At 36.5% G+C, this 21,591-nt stretch overlaps 1 protein-coding gene across 9 annotated transcripts in view; it reads right to left on the reverse strand.

The window, feature by feature from the left end:
* MTMR3 (myotubularin related protein 3) overlaps positions 1-21,591 on the reverse strand; it is a 139,130-nt gene that overhangs the window by 46,597 nt on the left and 70,942 nt on the right. For 8 of the 9 annotated variants that reach the window (XM_011220193.3, XM_011220194.3, XM_011220190.3 and 5 more), the window contains exons 2-3: positions 10,795-10,847; positions 5,395-5,479 (exon numbers count right to left, since the gene is read on the reverse strand). In XM_011220193.3, coding sequence (XP_011218495.1) covers positions 5,395-5,397 — 3 coding nt within the window. In that variant the 5' untranslated portion in view covers positions 5,398-5,479; positions 10,795-10,847. Of the gene's footprint in view, positions 1-5,394; positions 5,480-10,794; positions 10,848-21,344; positions 21,381-21,591 lie in introns of all 9 variants that reach the window. The other variant, XM_034638119.1, reaches the window with a different exon arrangement.

Here is a 21,591-nt window from a genome sequence, read left to right on the forward strand (position 1 = left end):
CATTGGGGTGCCCAGGTGGTGCAGTCAGTTAAGTGTCTGACTCTTGATTTAAGCTTATGTCGTGATCTCAGGGTCGTGAGATCAAGCCCCATGTCTGGCTCCACACTCAGCGCAGAGTCCACTTAGGACACTCTCTCCCTCTCCCACTGCCCCTCCCATCTAAAATAAATAAATCTTTAAAAAAATGTACCAATATAATAAGTTCACTGATATGGTTTCAGATTCCACATTACAACTAACCTTTACAGCAATATTACTTGTCAAAACAAAACAAATATTCCTTGTTTAGGTATAACAGAAGATTATACACAATATTCTCCAGTTGGAAAAACTATTAAAATATTTTTCTAACTACATATCTGTGTGAAGCTAGATTTACTTCATATATTTCAACATTTTTTTCAACAACATATTTAACAAATTAAATGCAGAAGTAGATATGAGGATCTAGCTATCATCTATTAAGCAAAACATCAGAGATCTGTAAAAATTTTAAAATAATGCCACTGTTTACATTATTTCTGAGTCAGAAAAAAGTTATTTTTATCAAAAATGTTATTTATGCTAACATTTAGTTGGTTATTGTTATTTTTTTTAAGATTTTATTTTCAAGTAATCTCTACACCCAACATGGGGCTCAAACTCACAACCCCAAGATCAACAGTTGCACGCTCTACTGAATGAGCCCGCCAGGCACCCCAGTTACTGTTATTTTTAAACGAACATAAGAACACTTAAAAGACTTCTCAATTTTAAATCCCAGATTTAATTTCTAATAAAGTATATAGACAGACATACCCCATATAAACAAAATCTCTCTGGGGTCCTCAATAAGTTAGAATGTAAGAAGGGTTCCTCGAAGCAAAGAGTTAGAGAAATGTTGCTCTATCTACTACACTGCAACACTAAATACCATGCAAGTGGTCTCATCTGAAGTCACACTTTCTCTAAAACCATTCTTCCAGCACTAATCTGTGACAAGAAGAGCCATAGAGAAATTGAATAGCAATCCCTCACCCATCTACCACCATAAAATCAGTCTCTTGGCTGCGAGCTGACTGGGCCCATTCCATCCCCTCTAAGGAGCCACTTTATTTTGAGGCTTTTAAAGGTTTTACCAGCGTTTTAAAGGTTTGGTATTTAAAATATACAAAGAAATTACTGACTTCAAGTTCTAAAAATGAAACTGTAACAACTTTATAAATGGTTCAAGAAATCCAAAAAAAATTTAAAAATCTTCAGTCATCATTAAATAAAGTCTTGTTATATTTGAAAACAAATCATGTGTTTAATAGAGTCACATCCCTAAGGCTGTGAGGTATTCACCATGATGAATTAAGAAATTACAGCTGATAAGTAATTATAAAAGTAAAAGTATAAAAATCTATTCAGTTTCTTATAGCAAAAAAAAAAAAAGTTTAATTAAGGCAGTATATTTCAGTAAGGTTGATATCATGTGGCTTAGAGCCTCTAAAAACATAATTACTTGGGGTGTACAAAGGTTTGTACAAAGGTTTGTAAAAAGGCTCCACTCCCATAAATACCAAAATAACTTGTTATATGAAGAGATCCGTGTCAATCTGTTCCATTTTATCCCTCTTCAGTCATTTCCTCCGAGGTCAGTGACTGGGTGAAGGAATAACAAGAGACATAGTCATATTTGAAAGAAACTTATTTTTCTATTTTACCTTTTGTCTTTTTAACCAATTCTATTTCCATTCTTAAGAGGTAGCTCTTGACTCAAAGAACACTGAGTATTTACACTTAGAACTAAGAAAAAATATGACGAATCTTGAATTTAGGAAGATTTTTCTCAGAAATCAATAGGGGAGAGGTAGGAAACACTATGAGGGGGAATGCTTTTAAAAATTATTATATAAAAGGGGCACCTGGGTATCTTAAGTCGGTTAAGCATTTGATTCTTGATTTTGGCTCAGGTTGTCATCTAGGGGGTCGTGAGATCAACCCCTACGTGGGGCTCTGCACTCAGCGGGGAGTCTGTTTGAGATTCTCTCCCTCCCCCCAGCTCTCTAATAAATAAATCTTAAAAAAATTATTACATAAAAGCACACTGTAAACATGCCTCCCCAGCATCACAATAACTTTTTAACTCACACAAATATATAGGCCCTAAACTTTTATTCTCTTCAAGATCATTTTACAGAGGCACTCATTTCTTCAAGTGATTACCAGACCTAGTTTTTTACTGACCTTTAGATAGCACACAATTAAAATAATGTAGCAAGCTAAAAACAAAACCAAAAATGAGAAGCCATTATGAATCTATTCTTTCCAGCACATTCACTTGGGTGCTAATCCATGCCAATGTATATAACCAAATGTATATAGCCAGTGAAAACTGAAAATGGAATGAATGATTTTGAACATGAGAGAACAGAGAATTAAGTCAGCAAGACAAGATCATCAAGTAATTTTTTACAGTCAAATAAAACAAGTGCTCTTTTTAAAAGACTATCTGAATTCACATTACCCATAAGGTTTTAAGAGCTTATTTCCTCCTTGTACGTAAATATGTATTTAATCACCAAGGATTTAAATTAACATTAGGACAAGCTACTGACATCCTAAAAGAATGGTGTTTCAAAAAAAAACATTATCTAGCTAACACGTAAGTTGAATTAGCTGCCTAATTTATTATAGTTTTTAAGTTTCATGGGTAAAAAAGGTCAAACTTGAGATGGCTGATAGAGCAAGGAGCTGGAAGGAGACAAAAGGGAAGGAAGAAACAGACTGGCAAGTCTTGGCCTCATAAGAGGCTTGCAAAATTTCTCCCAGGCTACTAATTTACTAGCGAGCATGTATTCCACATGGTCGATTTCCTGGTATTGCTGAGCAACACCAGGCATTGCGGAATCTGGCACTTCTTAGTCTCTACAAGTTCCATAATGTTGGTGGGGCTACCTACAAAATCTTGAAAGGGGATTAGTCACCACAGTTCCAGGCCAGTTTCTGCTATTGGCTTATGCAGGTAAGAGAGGTAATCCATGCCTTAGAGGGGAAATCAACTTACAAATAAATATTTAAAGAACACAGGAAGCAGAGACTGCCAACAAGTCAAAATGCCTATTAACTAAGTTCATATACAATGTCCCAGGATTAAAAAAAAAAAATCTGCTGAGAATAAAGTATGTGTAGAAATACTGGACAAAATGTATAAATGAAAATATCGGTCTCAATGTCAATTCCAGTCATTATTCTTAAGACTGGTATTGAAGACCATCAAAAATACAAATTTTTCTTGATAAAATGCTTGGGATTTGTTTCAAAATAATGCAAGAGTCGACAGTGAGGAAGTCAGAAGAACAAGTATGGCCATGAATTAATAGTTACTGCAGTGGATTGATCATACGATGGTTCACTATACTATTCTCTTTGTACAAGCTTGAGATTTTCCATAATAAACCATGAAAACATATTCTAATGCTTAATTTCCCAAAAAGACTTCAATCTCATTTAGGAATCTTTACAAGCATGAGAGAGAGGATGTTACTCAAATCAGTACAGACGTATACATTTTAAAAAAGAAAATTTGGGGCACCTGGGTGGATCAGTCAATTAAGTGTCTGCCTTTGGCTCAGGTCATGATCCCAGGGTCTGGGGATCAAGCCCTGCATCGGGCTCCTTGCTCAGCAGGGAGCCTGCTTCTCCCTCTCCCTGCTGCCCCCCCTGCTTATGCTGTCAAATAAATAAATAAAATCTTTAAAAAAAAAATTCAGTACTCCTGAATGCACTACACAAAAAATAACGATTAAGCATATATGACCTAAATGCTGAAACAATATATCAATTAATTGATATTAATTAAATCAATGGCTCAGCAAATTGCAAAATGTTATACAGCTAGCAAAATGAACATTAGGAATCCAATGAATCAACACGGGAAAATGTTTAATTCCTTTAGTGAAATAAGCAAAATAGAAATTTAATTTTGCTTTAATTCCAAATACATAAAAAATATGTATGTAGACATGAGCTAGGTAGAAAGGAATATAATCATAGGTTTTAGTGGTAGAATTATCAATGAGTACTTGTAAAAACCTGTTATAATGTTACTTTATGAGAAATTAAAAAAAAAAAAAAAAAGACACATGGCCATACTGCTCCCCAACTACAGCACACAAAAGCTTCTCCAGACTGCACCAGAAGACTATCCGCAGGGCACCAACAGAGACCCCAGCAGCACCAGGACGAGGACCACACTGTTGGTAGCTACATGGTATACAATAAAGGACAGCCCCTCAGTGCAGAACAGAGCTGCTTTTATAAGACAGTCATTTGTTATTCATTAGCATTGGCATACATACCATATAAATATTAGGCAAACACTTTCAATTCATTAAAAACTCTGTGGGAAAACCAATAAAATAAAATGTAGTCTAGAGAAATAATATTAAAAGTTCATCAGTGTTTGGATATAGGATATATCAAAAAGTTGTTATACCCACAAACTAAGAAAAAACTGGCCCAGCTTCAAAATGAAAGCAGTTACCTTTCTCCTTCTTTTAAAATGACATTTCTGCACAACTAGTTTTTCTGTTGTGTTTTAGTTTGTTTTTAATTTTCAAAAGCATTTTCCACCCATGTCCCTAATGAAGCTTGAAATTAACATGGCCTTTTCAATTCCTTCTGTGTGCGCCAGCATGAAACAGAGTTTGGATCTAGGAAACATAACAAGGTAGAAGCAGGACAATATTACAGAGCACCATTTCTTTTTTAAGCCTTGAAGCACTGTTTACATATGCTCAGGATTGATAGAAATGTGGTTGGCTCACTGCTCCATCTTCTCTGCTTGGACTGAGGCCTAAAAGGCCCACAAGTCACTGAAATGTCCATTATATGCTCTTTTTACTCAAAGATGTAGGCAGGGGTGTGCAAAGCTGCTTCACCTTCTTTGGGATAAAAATACTGTCTTAAAAAGACAGAAAGGGAAAGGTAGGGATTTACTTCTATCCAGAAAGGTGAATTCATAAAGAATATGTGTATGACCATATCATAGTTCTTCTACGCACACACCACACACACACACCCACACACACACACACGGTTTTCACTACATCTTGCTTCCTAGAAAAGGATTAAGAAACCTAGAATCCAAGAACCATGAATTTTAGTCTTGATTCCATTTATTACCTGACTGAAAAGTAACAGACAATATATTAATTCACAGGATTAAATAGAAATAAACTATTCTAAAACACTAAAATACTCCATTATTACTAAATAAACAATAAAAGAAAGGTAACAACAAGAGAGTTCAGGAAAAGAAAAGTAAAACGATTTACAAAAACAAAAATGTATGGACCTATTAGTGTTCACTTAATTTCAGGATAGAGTTCAATTCCAAATTTCTTGTTACTTCTTCAAGTTACTTACCATGACAGGAGGCCCAGATTAGGAGGAGAAATCCCCGTCTCTTCTTCAGTGTCTGGCAAGGCTTTTCTTTCCTTTACACCTGGATCTTTAAATAGAAAAAAAAAAAAAAAAAAAAAAGGACAAAATTGGCAATTTCCCCCCTACTAGGCCATATTCTAATTAAAGAACTACACATACACGGACCTGCAGACCTGAACAGAGTCACCCAAGAACAAGTTAAATATCACCCAGCCAATTCCCACTAGTTAAACCCAAACTGCATAATGCCTTTGTGAAAATCCTCACGGTCCTAACCTATTTGAGCAAAAACGTAGCAAAAACTCATGTTCCTAATGTTGATAGTAATATGAAAAATGGTATAAACTTTGGATAAAATAAAGATTAAAACCAACCTGCAAATGCAAAAACAATATTCCTGTAATATTATAGGATGTTTCTGTGCTAATCTATAAATTCAAAATGGATCTCCCTATCTGTGAGAACCAAACTGGCTTAGTAAGCAAAATATGAAAAAAACTGCCTTATTGCCCCAATATTCTATGCTCATCTGAAAAGTCACATAATAAAAAAGACTGAAATACTGATACATGATACAATGTGAACGAACTGTGAAAATATTATACTAAGTGAAAAAAGCCAGGCAAAAAAACTCATTATTACATAATACCATTTATATGAAATGTCCAGAACAGGTAAATCCATAAAGACAGAAAGTAGATTAGTGGTTATCAGGGATTAGGTTGAAGAAGGAATAGGGAGTAACTGCTCGTGGACACAGAGTATCTCTGTGGGGTGATAAAAATGTTCCAGAATTAGATAATAATGGTGTTTAGCACAACATTTTATACATTCTAAAAACTCCTGAACTGTAAACTTTAAAATTTAAGTTTCATGTGATATGAATTATAGTTCAATTTTTAAAAAATGTAGTTAGGGGTGCCTGACTGGCTCAGTTGATGGAGCGTGCAACTCTTATCTCAGGGTTGTGGGTTTAAGCCCCACACTGGGTGTAGAGAGTACTTAAAAATAAAATCTTTAAAAAAATAAAATAAAAAGAATTTTTAAAACTGTAAAGAGTGTGCATATAATCAAACTCTTCATAAAACACTAAAAATATAATCTTACAGCAAAAAAGTTACAGGACTAACTCAGCAGCAATAAGCTTTCTAAGCATCTATAATATGGTCTCTAAAGGCTAATTCCCATTGCAACTTGGTAGAGGTGTCAATGTTCTGTAATTTAAAAGGTAAATTAAAAATACACATAAGCATTATTTGTATCAATTCTGAATCATGTTTGTACATACACAGAAAAATGATACAGGAAATTTTATCAATGGTTACCCCTCTAAGAAAGAGAAGTGGGAGTGAGGATTTTCAGTTTTTACACTTTTAATTATTTTACATTTGTAATTAGGAAAATAAACTTTTACAAAGAAGTTTTTTAAAAAAGAAACTCAGAATAATATTACATAAAAGGTTTTCACTTAATCTAAGGCAGAGTGTGAAGATAACACCTCAATCAAAAAAACAGTAAGAAATGTAGGGGCGCCTGGGTCACTCAGTCGGTTAAGCACCAGACTCTTGATTTTGGCTCAGGTCATGACCTCAGGGTCCTGGGATCAAGCACTGTGTTGGGCTCTGTGCTTGGCAGGAAGTCTGCTTGAGGATTCTCTCTCTCCCTCTGCCCCTCCTCCAACTCCCACTCTCTCGCTCTTCCTCTCTAAAATAAATTAATTTTAAAAAAACAATAAGAGGTATAGAGCAATGGCTCTATAGGCAGATGACATACGAGTTCTGAGTCTGCCATATTACTAACTCTGTGACCTTGAGAGCAAGTCATACTGAACTCTCCAAGCCTGTTTCTTCATCTATAAATAAAAATTAAAAACTGCATGAAATAATTGTGAGGGTTAAAGGATAATGCATATGGTGTGCTTAGTTTAGTTACTGACATATAGAAATAAGCACCTTTTAAATCATTAACTAAGATATTCCATTACATACAAAGAACTTGGATAGGACAGTTCCCACCACTGTCCTTTTTTTTTTTTTTAAACACACGCACACACAGTTACTTATTTCTGAACTTTTTTTTTTAAGGATTTTATTTTTTTTATTTGAGAGAGACAGAGCATAAGTGGAGAGAGGGGCAGAGGGAGAGGGAGAAGGAGACTCCTCGATGAGCAGAGAGCCCGATGCGGGGCTTGATCCCAAGACCCTGAGGTCATGACCTAAGCTGAACACAGACACTTAACCACCTAAGCCACCCAGGCACCCCATTTCTGAACCATTTAATAGAGAGCTGTGGTGCTTGGTGGTGCAGTCAGTTAAGCATCTGACTCTTGGTTTCAGCTCGGTCCTGATCTCAGGGTCGTGAGACTGAGCCCCGCACTGGGCTCCATGCTCAGCGTGGAATCTGCTTAAGACTCTCTCTCCTTCTCTCTCTGCCCCTCCCACCCTTCTCTCTTGCTCTCCCTAAAATAAATAAATCTTTTTAAAAAATGAGAGTTGCATACACCATGTCTCTGTACTCGTTACTTTAGTATACACTTCCTAAGAACAAAAATAATCTCTTAAATAATCACAGTATTAGTTTTAAAACTTAGAAAATTTAACCCCTATATAGTACATTAATCTACCTTCTATATTGCAATTTGGTCAACTTAACCAATTTTATCCTTCACATTAATTTTTTCCCTTAACAAAGAATCCAGTCTAGGATCAATCTAGTTGTCCTATCTATCCCTTGAGTCTCTTTTAATCTAGGACCCATATTATACTAATTCAAATAATGTTTCCTGGCATCAAAATTAATTTAATAATCTCACATCTTTCCTTCTAAACCTAGACCAGGTTTCTTAAGAATGTAGTATTTTTTTAAAAATGTAACACTTTAGGGGCGCCTGGGTGGCTCAGTCAGTTGGGTATCTGCCTTCAGCTCGGGTTGTGATCCCAGGGTCCTAGAATCGGGCCCTGTGTCAGGCTACTTTGCTCCACAGGAACCCAGCTTCTCCCTCTGCCTCTCTCTTTCTGTGTGTCTCTCATGAATAAATAAATTTTAAAAATCTTAAATAAAAAAAAAAAGTAACACTTTAATTCATTGTTTTCCAAATACAGGTCTTAGGTGCCTTATCTCTCAAGTCAATAATGATTCGAAAGTTAAAAATCGGGGCGCCTGGGTGGCACAGCGGTTGAGCGTCTGCCTTCGGCTCAGGGCGTGATCCCGGCGCTATGGGATCGAGCCCCACATCAGGCTCCTCCGCTAAGAGCCTGCTTCTTCCTCTCCCACTCCCCCTGCTTGTGTTCCCTCTCTCGCTGGCTGTCTCTATCTCTGTCGAATGAATAAATAAAATCTTTAAAAAAAAATAAATAAATAAAAATAAAGTTAAAAATCAATGAACACGGGGTGCCTGGGTGGCACAGTGGTTAAGCGTCTGCCTTCGGCTCAGGGCATGATCCCAGCGTTATGGGATCGAGCCCCACATCGGGCTCTTCAGCTATGAGCCTGCTTCTTCCTCTCCCACTTCCCCTGCTTGTGTTCCCTCTCTCTCTGGCTGTCTCTGTTGAATAAATAAGTAAAATCTTTATTTAAAAAAAAAAAAAAATCAATGAACACTTACATTACTATGCCAATGTAAAAATTAAACCTGAAGAGCCACGTAATACATTAGGATTACATTTCCTTCTTTAAAGGTCTAATATGGACCCACTGGGCCAAAAGAAGGATAAGATTCTTATTTTAAGCATCAAAATCAATTGACTACTCTTTTCTTAATATATGAGTGAGAATTTGAGAGCTAGGATCTGCAGGTTTCCCTGGGCTCCATCATCAGAACCACCCAATAGATGCAACTTCTAAGAAATCTTTACAAAAGTAAAACACCATTTAATCTTCCTAGTGAACATGGTATCTCATCTTTCAGGCACCTGTGAAGGAGAAATTACCCAATTTCTTTTTCAATAACTAAAATGTACACTTACTAACAATAACTCAACCACGTAAGATACTGCGCAACTCAGACTATAAGGTCACAGATTATATATATCATATAAATGCTTCATTATACAGAAAGAAGGAAAAAAAACAGTACCCTGAATCAGCAAGATTATAACTAATCCCTACTAAATTAAAAATTAGACGATAATTTCCTAAATTAAACGATGGCACAAAATCTATTCTCCCTTATTCTTACCAAACACATACCCACACCCACCAAAAACAAAAATCCTACTTAAAATCAGATTATAGTTAGAAATACTATTATCCCAGGACTCTGGAAATGTCTGTGTGAAAATTCAAATATGAGCATAGTTTTTTTGCATTCAAGGTGTTCACACTCTCATGGGGACAACAAACAGATAATAAGGCAGAAGGTGGAAAGAGATATAGAAATAGAACTCCATGAGGATGCAAAAGACAGAAGCAGCTTCTGGTCTGGGGACTCAAAGAAGGCTCTCTGGAACAACTGAGCTTTTTAATAGTTGAGCCGGTCAGATTCTGAGCTACTGAGACAGAGGGAGCAGGAATTGCACAAGCAAAGAACGAGACCCCCCAAAAAACCAAAAAAAACCCAAAAAACAAAAACCCAACCATGCTGGAGAGTACTCAAGGGAAAGTAGGTCAATGTGGCTATAGCAAAAGGTGCCCCAGGTGATGGGGGAAATGGGTGACTAGGTGCAGGGGATGTGTTTAAGCCCACTCGTCAAGAGCCTAAAATGCCATGCTAATGAGCTTGATCCTTATTCTGGAGGCAATGTAAAGCTAACGGTTGCAGAACAAGGTACGGATGTGGATCTAGAAAGTTAAAACTAAAGCAACAACTTCTCTTTTCAATAAAATTAGATTATAATTTCCTAAATTAAACAGATGGCAGAAACAAGAGGCAGTAATGAAGACTAAATGGTCATAGATACGCACAAGTCTATAAAAAGAAGAACAGGGATTAATAACCACATTGGGGACAGGATTAAATTTTTTAGAACTTCTTTTCTACTTACACATTAGTACCACTAAGTCTAGTAATGAGGCCTTTTTACATAGATATGTAACAAGTTAAGAAAACTCAAAACAAGAATCAAGTTTTAATTTAAAAGAATTCCATGTTGTTAAGAACTGTCTATTCTAAACAAAATATTAGGGCTACAACTCATTTAGTCTCAAATACAAGTTTCCAAGTACAGTATACTATATTATGGTAAATTATATATGGAAAAAATAATCTGTTTTGAACCCTAGTGAAAAAAAATCATACTCAGAGATTTAACATTGAAGTGAACATATAAGAGCTCATCTAAATAATTATGCACATGGACAAACAGACGCCCCCACAATTAATCTGTAAATCAGTTTCTGCTGCTCAAAACAGCAAAAGTGGTGGAAGAGGTACAACAAACTTACCAAGTGAAGTTTGTCCCAAGAACTTTCTCTATTAGAAGGTTTCACAAGTCAATCTGCAAAAGAAAAACCAGTAGTTTTATAAATATCCTAAGAATCAAGTTAAGCCACTTAGATCTCCCCACAAGACTTTTCTCTACAAGTTAGAATGCTGTGACAATATATTATTTTTTAAATCGTTACAATGTTGACTATTTAGTCAACAGATTTTAGAATGTTTAATTGCCCAAAATTAGTCCAGTCAGGCATCAACATGCCTTTAGAAACTACAGAACTTTCCAGGAACCTACAGATACTCCTACTTAAGGGTTTTTCTCAGTCAGTCATCATTTCTGGTGGCTTCTCAGCTAAACCTTTGCCACTACATGAACCAGTACTTTAAAAAACAAAGATCAGAGATCTAGACTTAGAGTTGGTAATGTAAGGTGTTTCATACACACAACTGGCTTCTACCAAGGAATCTTTTAAGTGTAAGAAAAAAATCAGGGCGGAAGGAGTATGATCTAAACACAAATAATTCTTGTCACAATGAGGCAACAATCTGACCTTTACAGAGATAAAAGACCTAATCGACTGACTCCTTTTTTTTTTTTTAAGATTTATTTGAGAGAGAGAGAAAGAGCATGAGTGAGCAGGGGGAAGGGCAGAGGGAGAGAGAGAGGGAGAATCTCAAGCAGACTCCCCGCTGAGCACCGACTAAGCCACCCAGGTACCCCATGAGCTGATGCCTTTGTAATGATTTCTTTCAGTATGTGCAGACAACTCATTCTTCTGGGCTGATACATGACATGAAGTCACATAAATAAAACTGTATAAAATATTAAAACCCTAAAATTAAGGAATCAGTCAACATAGCACATTACATCCATAACTTTCAGAAAATATTTTTTAACTGAGCAAGTACCATAAAAGGGAGGCTAAATATGCAATAATAAAGTGTTTTAACCATTTTACAAATAGAATTTTTTGTCTCCCATAACTTTTAACTTAAATTTTGTAACTTAGAGGCCATATTAACCACATACTACAGGGGGAATAAAGCTATTCATAATTTACAACTTGAGGTACAAACCATATTAAGTTTCAAGTTTAGTCTTATTGTTTTAAAAGGTACAACACAATACAGAAGAAAAGTTGGAAGTCTGTAAATCTGCAGGACCTTTTCTTGCTAGAGTGTAATTTTTGATAAGCACTTGAATACTAAAATACATATTATAATTTTTCCTTTTAAGTTATATCAGTAGGTACATTATACTATCTATGATTTTTTTTTAAAGATTTTATTTATTTGTTTGAGAGAGACAGAGAGAGGAGAGGGAAAAGGCAGAGGGAGAAGAAAGGCGCCTGATGCAGGACTTGATCCCAGGACCCTGGGATCATGACCTGAGCCAAAGGCAGACACTTAACCAACTGAGCCACCCAGGCGCCCACTATCTATGATTTTTACTTGAGGATAATAAAGAATCGTTTGTTAAAAAGAAAACATGCTTGGTCTCTTTGTCTTTGACTTAAAACAAAACAGATTAAATAATGTATGTGAAGGCACATTTCACTTAAAAAGTATTACAAACAAAAAGTGATGAAACATAGCTGATTGTAACTCAGCAAGTGTCAGAATACTACAAGGTTAACTGTCCAATGACATACATGTTCTCAGAATTCAGCAAAGGGACAGTGCAGCGAGACTTCACAGCAGATGAAGAATTTCAACTGGGTTACAGACTGGATGGGATCAAAAAAAAAAAAAAGAGAGAAAAAAAGGACAGGGATAATTCAAGAGAGAATGGCTATTAATATCACGATAGAAAGAAAACATAACATTTTTGAGAAACAGAGGTCAGAATATCGAGAGAGAGTTCAAGAAGAGAAGACTAGAAAGGCAGGACACAACTGTGGGCCTTAAATGCCAGGCTAAGGAGTCAGATTTAATTTAATGGCATGAAATCAAGAGCTGTGTAAGTAGGAAAATAGTAACACAAAAGTGGTGGTGTTAAGCAGTAACAAGCAGCAAGTAGAATAGTCTGGAGGGGGAAACTGACTTAGGATGTCCCTAGACTAGTAGCTCAGATACGAACTGCTAACAGCCTAATATCTCAACTGTAGCGAAAATGCAAAGGAAGACATCAAAGTGAGTAAAAGCTTTAATTTTCCTGAGCTTAGTAATTGATTAGAAATGGGGAAAAAAGAGGCAGAGCAAGTTGCCAAAGATAACTCCAAAATGTTAAGGCCTGGGGTGAGTGGGAAAAAGTATCATTACAAAATGAAAGGTGGGATGCCTAGAGGGCTCAGCAGATCAGAAGAATAGGCAACTCTTGATCTCGGGGTCATAAGTATGAGCCCCACACTGGGTATAGAGATTATTTAAAAGTAAAAAAAAATAAAAAGAAAGAAAGAAATGAAAGGTAGTTCCAAGGAAGCAATGTCAAGTAGATGTATATCCAGCAGGTGGGGAATTAAATTCAAGAGACAGGTCAAGTCTAGGGGTAATAATGAATTAATTTAATTCAAGGTGCTAAATGTAATTCAAGGAAATCACTGTATCTACTATAAAAATCATCTGACATGTTTTAAATTACTTGATAACTTATTCTGTCAAACATATGAGAAGTCCGTCAATACAGAAATGTTTGTGTAAGTTTCCACAGGGTGTAAAGTTCCAAGAGATGGACCAAACAAGAGGCAGTTTCAACAAAAAGGTTCAGGCAGGTCTGCTTCAATGCTGGCAATGACTCTTCTTCCCAATAGCCACAATCAAACAACTCCTTGGGAACAAGTATGTCACTGTGAAACACTGCCAACAACAAAAAAACTGCCCACGCCTCTTAGGACTATTTGCCAGATAAAGGCCATGCAGAGGTCAATCTGAAAGAACCTCTCTGGCGCCATAAGCTACCTGCCAATGATAGCAGCAGGTGTCCCATGATATAGTCATGTATACACATACCTCACAGAGTTAGAACAGTTAGGTTTGGACGACCCTGAATATAAACTGAATATATTTAAAGAATTACCACATCAGGGTGCCTGGATGGCTCAGTCGGTTAAGCATCTGCCTTGGGCTCAGGTCATGATCCCGGGGTCCAGGGATCAAACCCCGCATCCGGGCTCCCTGCTCAGCAGGGAGTCTGCTTATCCCTCTCTCTCTCTCTCCTTCTGTCCCTCCCCCTGCTCCCTCTCGCTCAAATAAATAAATAAAATCTTTTTTTTTTTAAAGGGGGAAGGAAGGAAGGATGGACGGACGGACGGACGGACAGACGGACGATATCGGCTTCAACAGGGCAAAGAGGCACACCAATTTGGGCCATTTATATAATAAAAGAATTCAAACTACAAAAACTAATCAGACTGAATCAATTCATGAGGAAAACTAAGAGACTCAGGCCAGGCATCTTAAAATGTTGGGTGGGGGAGGGTAGGCAAGGTGGCTAAAGCAGCACTTTTTTTTGGCTAGTGTACATTTTAACTTTAAAAAAACAATGGGCTGTTTTACATAGTCCTGTCTCACTTTCAAATGCAGGGTAATTAAGACTTCAAAACTTTAAGAAGGTAACACTGAATAATTTTAAAGGAATCTTTTATTTTCACTGTAGGTGAAAGAAATGCCTTTTCCTGCACATGCACTGCATATTAAGAAAGATTCACAGCAAAATCTGAGTATGGAGGCAATATAAAATAACTCGGAGATGTTAAATTTTAAGTGGCTTTCCAACTGCCACTACTTAGGCAAGTTTTTACAGTTTCTGCATGCTTCCTCATTTATACCTAGTATCTGATGGATGATATGACCTTCCCAAACTAGGACTCCGTGGCATGCTGGGCAGGATTATTCCATGGTGGGGAGATGATTTAATCACCAGCATTTATCAGTTGAGTAAAACTACTATAGCTTGGTTTTATTCCTAAAATTAAATTAAATTAAATTAAAATAAAATTAAAATAAATAAAATTAAATTAAAATTAAATTAAAAAATAAAATAAATAAATAAAATAAAATAAATAAAATAAATAAAATAAAAACCTCAGGTTTTCTAAAACCTTTGCTGTTGAAGTCAACCATAAATAAAAATAAAAACAGAGTTCAAAAAGCATGACTGCATTCACTCATCATGGTAAGTTCACTGTGGAGGTTCATTTATTTGACAAATATCTGGAAGTGATAGGGGCAATTCTCGGCACTGGGGGTGATGCAGCAATAAACAAAACAAACTTCCTATCCTTAGGGGAGCTGCAATTCTTGGGTCAACTGTAATATTCTCACATGGCTGAATGCCCTCAGTGTGACTCTTCTCCCCTCCCTATTAGGTCCATGCTTTGAAAAAGATAAAAAGAAAAGTAAATATAAAATCGAGTCAGTGACCTCATTCAGTGAAATCTCTAAACAAGATGATGAGAGACAGAGAGGGACCAACTCTACATGTCTTTTCTACCTCTTCTGGAAACACTAAGTAATGTCGGTGAGTTTTGAGGGATCCAGATGCAAATTCATGATCCGTGTGCATTCCTCTACCAGCTGTAGAGCACAGATAAGCAGCTAAAATATTATCATTTCCTAACCAAAAAACAACCATCTTCTCCTTGAAAAACAAAAACCCAGAAAGTTGCCAGAAACTGTCCCTTAGACTCCATGTTATAATCACATTTCTGTATCAAAGAGCCTTTCACTGGTAATAAGTCTCTTGAACCAGCAACAGTTAAGATAATGCTCAAAATAACAACAACAAAAAAGCTCTGTTTCAATAGATAACCACCGAAGATCAATCTTGTATAATCTGTGACTACACTAGTGGTACAGAGTGTGTACATATGTATGTGTATGTATGTATGTATATGGGGATGGGAGGGATTAAAGGTGGGATAAGTTCTGAATATACTCCACGAAGGAGACTCTGTAATAACACTGAATTTCAAACAGCTGGGTTAGTGATCAATACTTAAAATCATTTGCTATCATTTAAGTGGCTGAAACACTGACAGCTGCTTTTCCAAAAGCGGACCCCAAATGTGAGAAATCAAAAACAAATTAATTATGCTCTAGCATTTTTAGACATCAAAGTCCAGCTGCACTTCAGATGAATGTTATTGCTTTTCCCATGTCAAGTAAGCAAAAGGAAGCCCCAAGCATGTTCTCAAAAAAGATTAACTGTGATCACCAATCTTAGCAAATTTGATTTGTACTTATATTTTTTTTAAAAAGATTTTATTTATTTGGGGGGGGAGAGAGAGGGAGAGCAAAAGTCGGCGGGGGGGGGGCGGCGGCAGGCAGAGGGGGACGCAGACTCCCCGCTGAGCAGGGACTCCCATGCAGGGCTTGATCCCAACACCCCAGGATAATGACCTGAGGGGGAGCATAAATCCTACGTGATGTCTTGGTGAAGATATTTTCTGATGGTGACCAGAAAAAGATTAAAACCAAGGATCACAGCCAGCGTCTGGGCGGCTCAGTCGGTTGAGCAACCAACTCTTGGGTTTCGGCTCAGGTCATGATCTCATGAGTCGGGAGATGGAACCCCACTTTGGCTCGCTGCTCAGTGGGAGTCTGCTTGAGGGTTGCTCCCTCTGCCCCACCCCAAACTCACATGTATGGTGCTCTATCTCTAAAATAAATATGTCTTAAAAAACTTCTTCTAAAAAGGGTAAAAAAATTAAATGATTTTAAGAATGCAAAGATCTTTTAGTGTTCTGACTTACTCTTTATAATCACTTCTATAGCAACACACTCACTTCATACCACTCGGATATATTAAATTATTAATAAGATTGTAAAGGAATTTCTAAAGTGTAATTTGTAATGTAATTTTCTGACTCCATGTCCTCCATGAGAAATCACATGGCAGGCGGCATTTTACTACTGAAATTAAGAATTTAATTTTATAAGGCAGTACTTAAGTTCATCATCTTAAATGAAACATTCCATATCTCCTAAGAAAGAAAAAACCCTTACGATTTAACAGAAAACAGAAGAAATACTTAAGTCCTGGATGTTAAGAGGATAGAAAATCTAGGCATTCAAATCACTAGAAATTAACTGTATTTTTAAAGCCAAACAGATCACTTTATCTAAGTGCCAGAGGTAGTTCAATATTTATAATCACTATGGAAAGATCAGAAAGACTAGCTGCCATGTCGGAAAAATGTTTCCTGACTTTTGTTTTTTTGACTAGTTCTGAGGTCCACCTCTGAGGATTTAACATAAGGCAAATTCCTGCACACTCATAATAATGTCCTGCTTGCTCCCAATTAACCTCTGATAAAGAGGAAGGAAGTTAACTTTGTTTCCCCCTGCACCTCTCCTTTCTTCTCCCCTATCTTGCCCCAAATCAGAGTTCTCACTGCCATTGCATAGATCAGTGTTCTATTTAAAAGAAAGAAAAACATTCCTGATTTCTGACCTATAGCTCCTCATAGACATTTAAATTTTCTTAATTATAATTTTCTCCCTTAACGTATTATATGATTATCTCTTAACATGAGATTGCAGACTCTGTCCCTGCTTCCTACTGTCCAAAGAATAAAATTTTAACTGCATTTTTTGGGACAAAACACCTAAATGACTAATCCCTATGAAGAGAAGTAGTTTTACAATAGGGTCTCAAAAAGTTTTTAAAAGCTTAAATTATGAATTCCTATTGCTTAGGTACTCAATAGAAAAAGAAAACTAATCAAATGAGACAGGTAGCAAAAACCAAAAATTCAATTAAAAAAAAAAAGGCAGGGGCGCCTGGGTGGCACAGCGGTTAAGCGTCTGCCTTCGGCTCAGGGCGTGATCCCGGCGTTGTGGGATCGAGCCCCACATCGGGCTCCTCCGCTATGAGCCTGCTTCTTCCTCTCCTGCTCCCCCTGCTTGTGTTCCCTCTCTCGCTGGCTGTCTCTATCTCTGTCAAATAAATAAATAAATCTTAAAAAAAAAAAAAAAAGCAACTAAAAAACTAGGCAAAATTCAACACACCAATGTCATTTTGAAACCTGCAGAATTACACAGCTTATTCTAATATGCTTTGCTTCAGGACCCTACCCTAAATGAACAAAATAGAATCTCCAAATTTCACCCTTTTTATAAAACACCAACCCTCCCCACTCACAGTTGCATAAGAGGTTTCTTTTCTAGAAAGACAAACAACTTAATTTGAAGATCAGTTTACCATGAGAACAACAGTGTGCCCATGTACAAATGAGCATGATTTTCCTATTCTGCCTAAGTACTTGAGATGTTTAATGCCAATTTGAGGAAATATAAGTAAACTACACTCTTCAAGAAAATACCCATCAGTATCCCAAACCCAGCTGATCTGCATATTGCTTATTAGTATATTGATAATATACTTAAGAATGTTAATGTTCCTCTCCCAGTCTGTAAACACTGTCCAAAGTTGTGGTTCTCTCCACTCAGTTTTATGCAGAGTAACGAGCATCAAAATGAACAAGGAGCAAGGGGCACCTGGATGGCTCAGTCAGTTAAGCATCTGCTTTGGGCTCAGGTCATGATCTCAGGGTCCTGGGATCCAGCCCTGCCCTGCAGTGGGCTCCCTGCTCAGTGGGGAGTCTGCTTTTCCCTCTCCCTCTGCACCTCCCCCCTGCTCATTCAGGTGCTCTCTAGCTCACACACTCTCTAATAAAGAAAGAAAATCTTTTTTTAAAAAATGCATAAGGATCAGAAAGCTGAATGAAAATGCAAATCCATCTTTTAGGCATACAACTTAATGAAGAAATAGATTTGAATTTTTAGCTGCTGTATTCACAATTAAAAACGGTCTAACTCCAGCAAGCCAACAGGTACACCCAAGAGAAGAGAGACAAAATTCAAGTTATAGAGGCTATGTGCAATGAAAAGAATCCACTCTTCTACTGGCGTAGTTAAAATTAATATTCTGGCAATTAGGTAGGGGGCTACTCATATTTGTGAAAGCAAGCCAATAAAAACCCAAATAACCTCCAGTAACCACACACTACAACGCAGGCTCTGTTTAAAACGGCGAGCTCAAATACCTACTCTTTTGAAGCAGTTCTCAATTACTAAATAGCCAAAAGACCAGAAACTGTCCTGACCATAACACCATCTTCTTAAGACCATCATTTTAAGACCATCCAACTCAACAGAACCCCAGAAAAAGATCCACCCTCCTTTTAAACTAGGAACTTTTATCTCATGTAAACAGAGAACAACATGTGACTGCCATTCCAATATATAAAGGAAGAAAAAAACTTCCAGCTAAAGTCAAAAAGTAGAATTCATGAAAATGCTTTAAAGAAAAGGAGGGCGAAAGTACTACGTTAAATCAGGGCTAATAAGAAATAAGCTCTTAAGCAAAAGGGATTTCTCCCTTTTTGTTTTTCAGTAACTACACTTAAAATAACCACTCCAAAAACTCAAGTCATGGGTTCATACTGAAGACAAAAAACAAATTTCGAATTTAAAAAAATTCTTAAGCTATCACTTTGCTTAACCCATTAATGGGGAACAAGGGGTAATAAAAGAGCATACTGGCTTAAATTACTTCTATTCATACTATTCATACATATTCTATTCATACATATTAAAATATTGATAAATATTCTCTAAAACAAGATGAAAAACTTCTCAAACATACAACCTAATCTAAACCTATTCTGCACAAATTATGGAGTATTCCAAGTATATTGTTTATACATCACAAACTTAAGTACTATTCAATTCAACATGAAAAAAACAATCCACACAATAATTCAAATTCTCAAGTTTCCAATAAGCATGTGACATAACTGTTAAGAATAACATCACACCTCCAATGTCAATCAGCACCACTCGTAAGTTTCTTGCATTTTCCAACCTGAAACTAGTTTGTCAGAGAACTAATGCCTCAAAGAGGCAGAAAGAATAATTTGTTTATACAGTTCTCTGGTAAACAACAGCAGGCCTATGGCTGAACAACACACTGTGTACTACTGTTTTCAATCAGGACACTTACATATGGTAAAATGAAAAGAAACAGAAGACCTTAGAAAGAGCTTACCCTTTTTCTTTTCTGTTGATTTACATCCTTAATATTTAACCCAAACCCTACATTCTACAGTATATAGTTATATTTTCAATTTACCAGTGTTTCCATGGCGTGGTAAACAGACCATTAGCAATATCTGAGATGACTTAAATGGAATACGAATACCTTAAAAAAAAAAAAACCCAACTGTATTTATGATAATGAACACTGAAAAAAACATTCTGCATTTCATGGACTCAGATGCCATGAAATTCAAAGCACACTATTAAATTTACACACCACTAAGAAAGAAAAAAAACTCCAATTCAATTATAACATGCCACTGATTTTAAGATGCATTCCTATTTAGTATACAGATACTAAAAAAAGTCATGTAGGTAATATATTAATGAGGTCTAGGTGATACTGCACTATATGCTATTACAGATCATCTATAAAACTATTACACATCTTTCTTTCTTCAAGCTGCTTTATTCTCTCATTTTGCTTCATAAGACTTATCTTTTCAATCCATTAAAGGTCTGAAACCATTCACAAGCAGACCTGACCAGGGCTACATGCAACAGTGTCTAGTCCTTCCTCCACACAAAAGATAAACCTCTCTCTAAGGTTTCTGTTACCACCAGACAGTTTTGGCACCTTCCGCAACCCCAGCTGCTATTACTAGCACAGTACCACAGGGTACAGGGTCTTCTCTGGACTGTCACTGTAGCACATATCCTAACTCTACATACACTTAACAAAATCCATCATCAGCCTCCATCCCCTCCCCCCACCATTCCTTCTTTCTTAATATTCCACTGGAAATCTTGGTAGGCCTAGGACTTCAAGGCTAGCAACGATCTGACTCTTTTCAGTAACAAAATCTGACGCCAACTCCTACTGCTTTCCTTGAAGTGCTCAATTTCCATCTTTCCATTCCATGACACCAGTGTCACCACCATTTGGTCTCGTTAACTGATTCGCAAACATTTGTTGAATTAAATTTATGTAGACCTTAATTACCTAAGAAATAAAATAACCAGTTATAATTGAAGTTACAAAAGAACTGGTCCTGGTCATGGTCAGTTCCTCTTTTAACATCACCTGACATATCCAATCCAAACAACAGAAGTTTCACTAAAACATCCCTATATAAAAAATATGCCCTATGACATTTATATCCTGAATGAACAACTTGAAGCTGCTTTTAAATTTTCCATGCATGAGCTTTTGTCATTGCTATTACCTCTACCTGATTTGCTCATACTGCTTTGTCTATTTGGTGAAATACTACGAATCCTTCAATTCTTTCTTGAAAACAAAGCGTTCACTGTGAAAGCTTCCCTGCAGAGTTCATGTGCACTTTCAATACAGCTCTATTTTATAATACTAAATGCCATTATGATTATTTACATTTCTATCTGTTCTACTAGACAGATTATGATTTCTTATGTAAGGTCATTTTCCTATTCAACAATGAAACTCAAGGGCCTTACACTATGCATTAATGAGAGGCACTACAATATAGCTTATTAGGTAAGATCACAGGTTCTGGAATCAGGCTGTTTCAGATGTGAATTTTGACTCTAAACTTACTTGTATCAGTTTGGGAAGTTCATGAAGTTTCCTCATCTGTAAAATGGAGATAACGTTAGAAGAGTTACTTGCGCTAGTATCTTCAAATCAAATGAACACTAATTCTGACAAGAACAAGAAACACGATCAATACCTACTTTTTGAATTAAAAAAAAATAACTTAGGTAAATACAAGAAATTAACCATGGACTTCTATTTACCGACCCATTAAATATATGTCTGAAGCACACCCATGTCCATTTAAAAC

The sequence above is a fragment of the Ailuropoda melanoleuca genome, chromosome 12 (assembly GCF_002007445.2).
Source record: "Ailuropoda melanoleuca isolate Jingjing chromosome 12, ASM200744v2, whole genome shotgun sequence".
Lineage (NCBI taxonomy): Eukaryota > Metazoa > Chordata > Mammalia > Carnivora > Ursidae > Ailuropoda > Ailuropoda melanoleuca.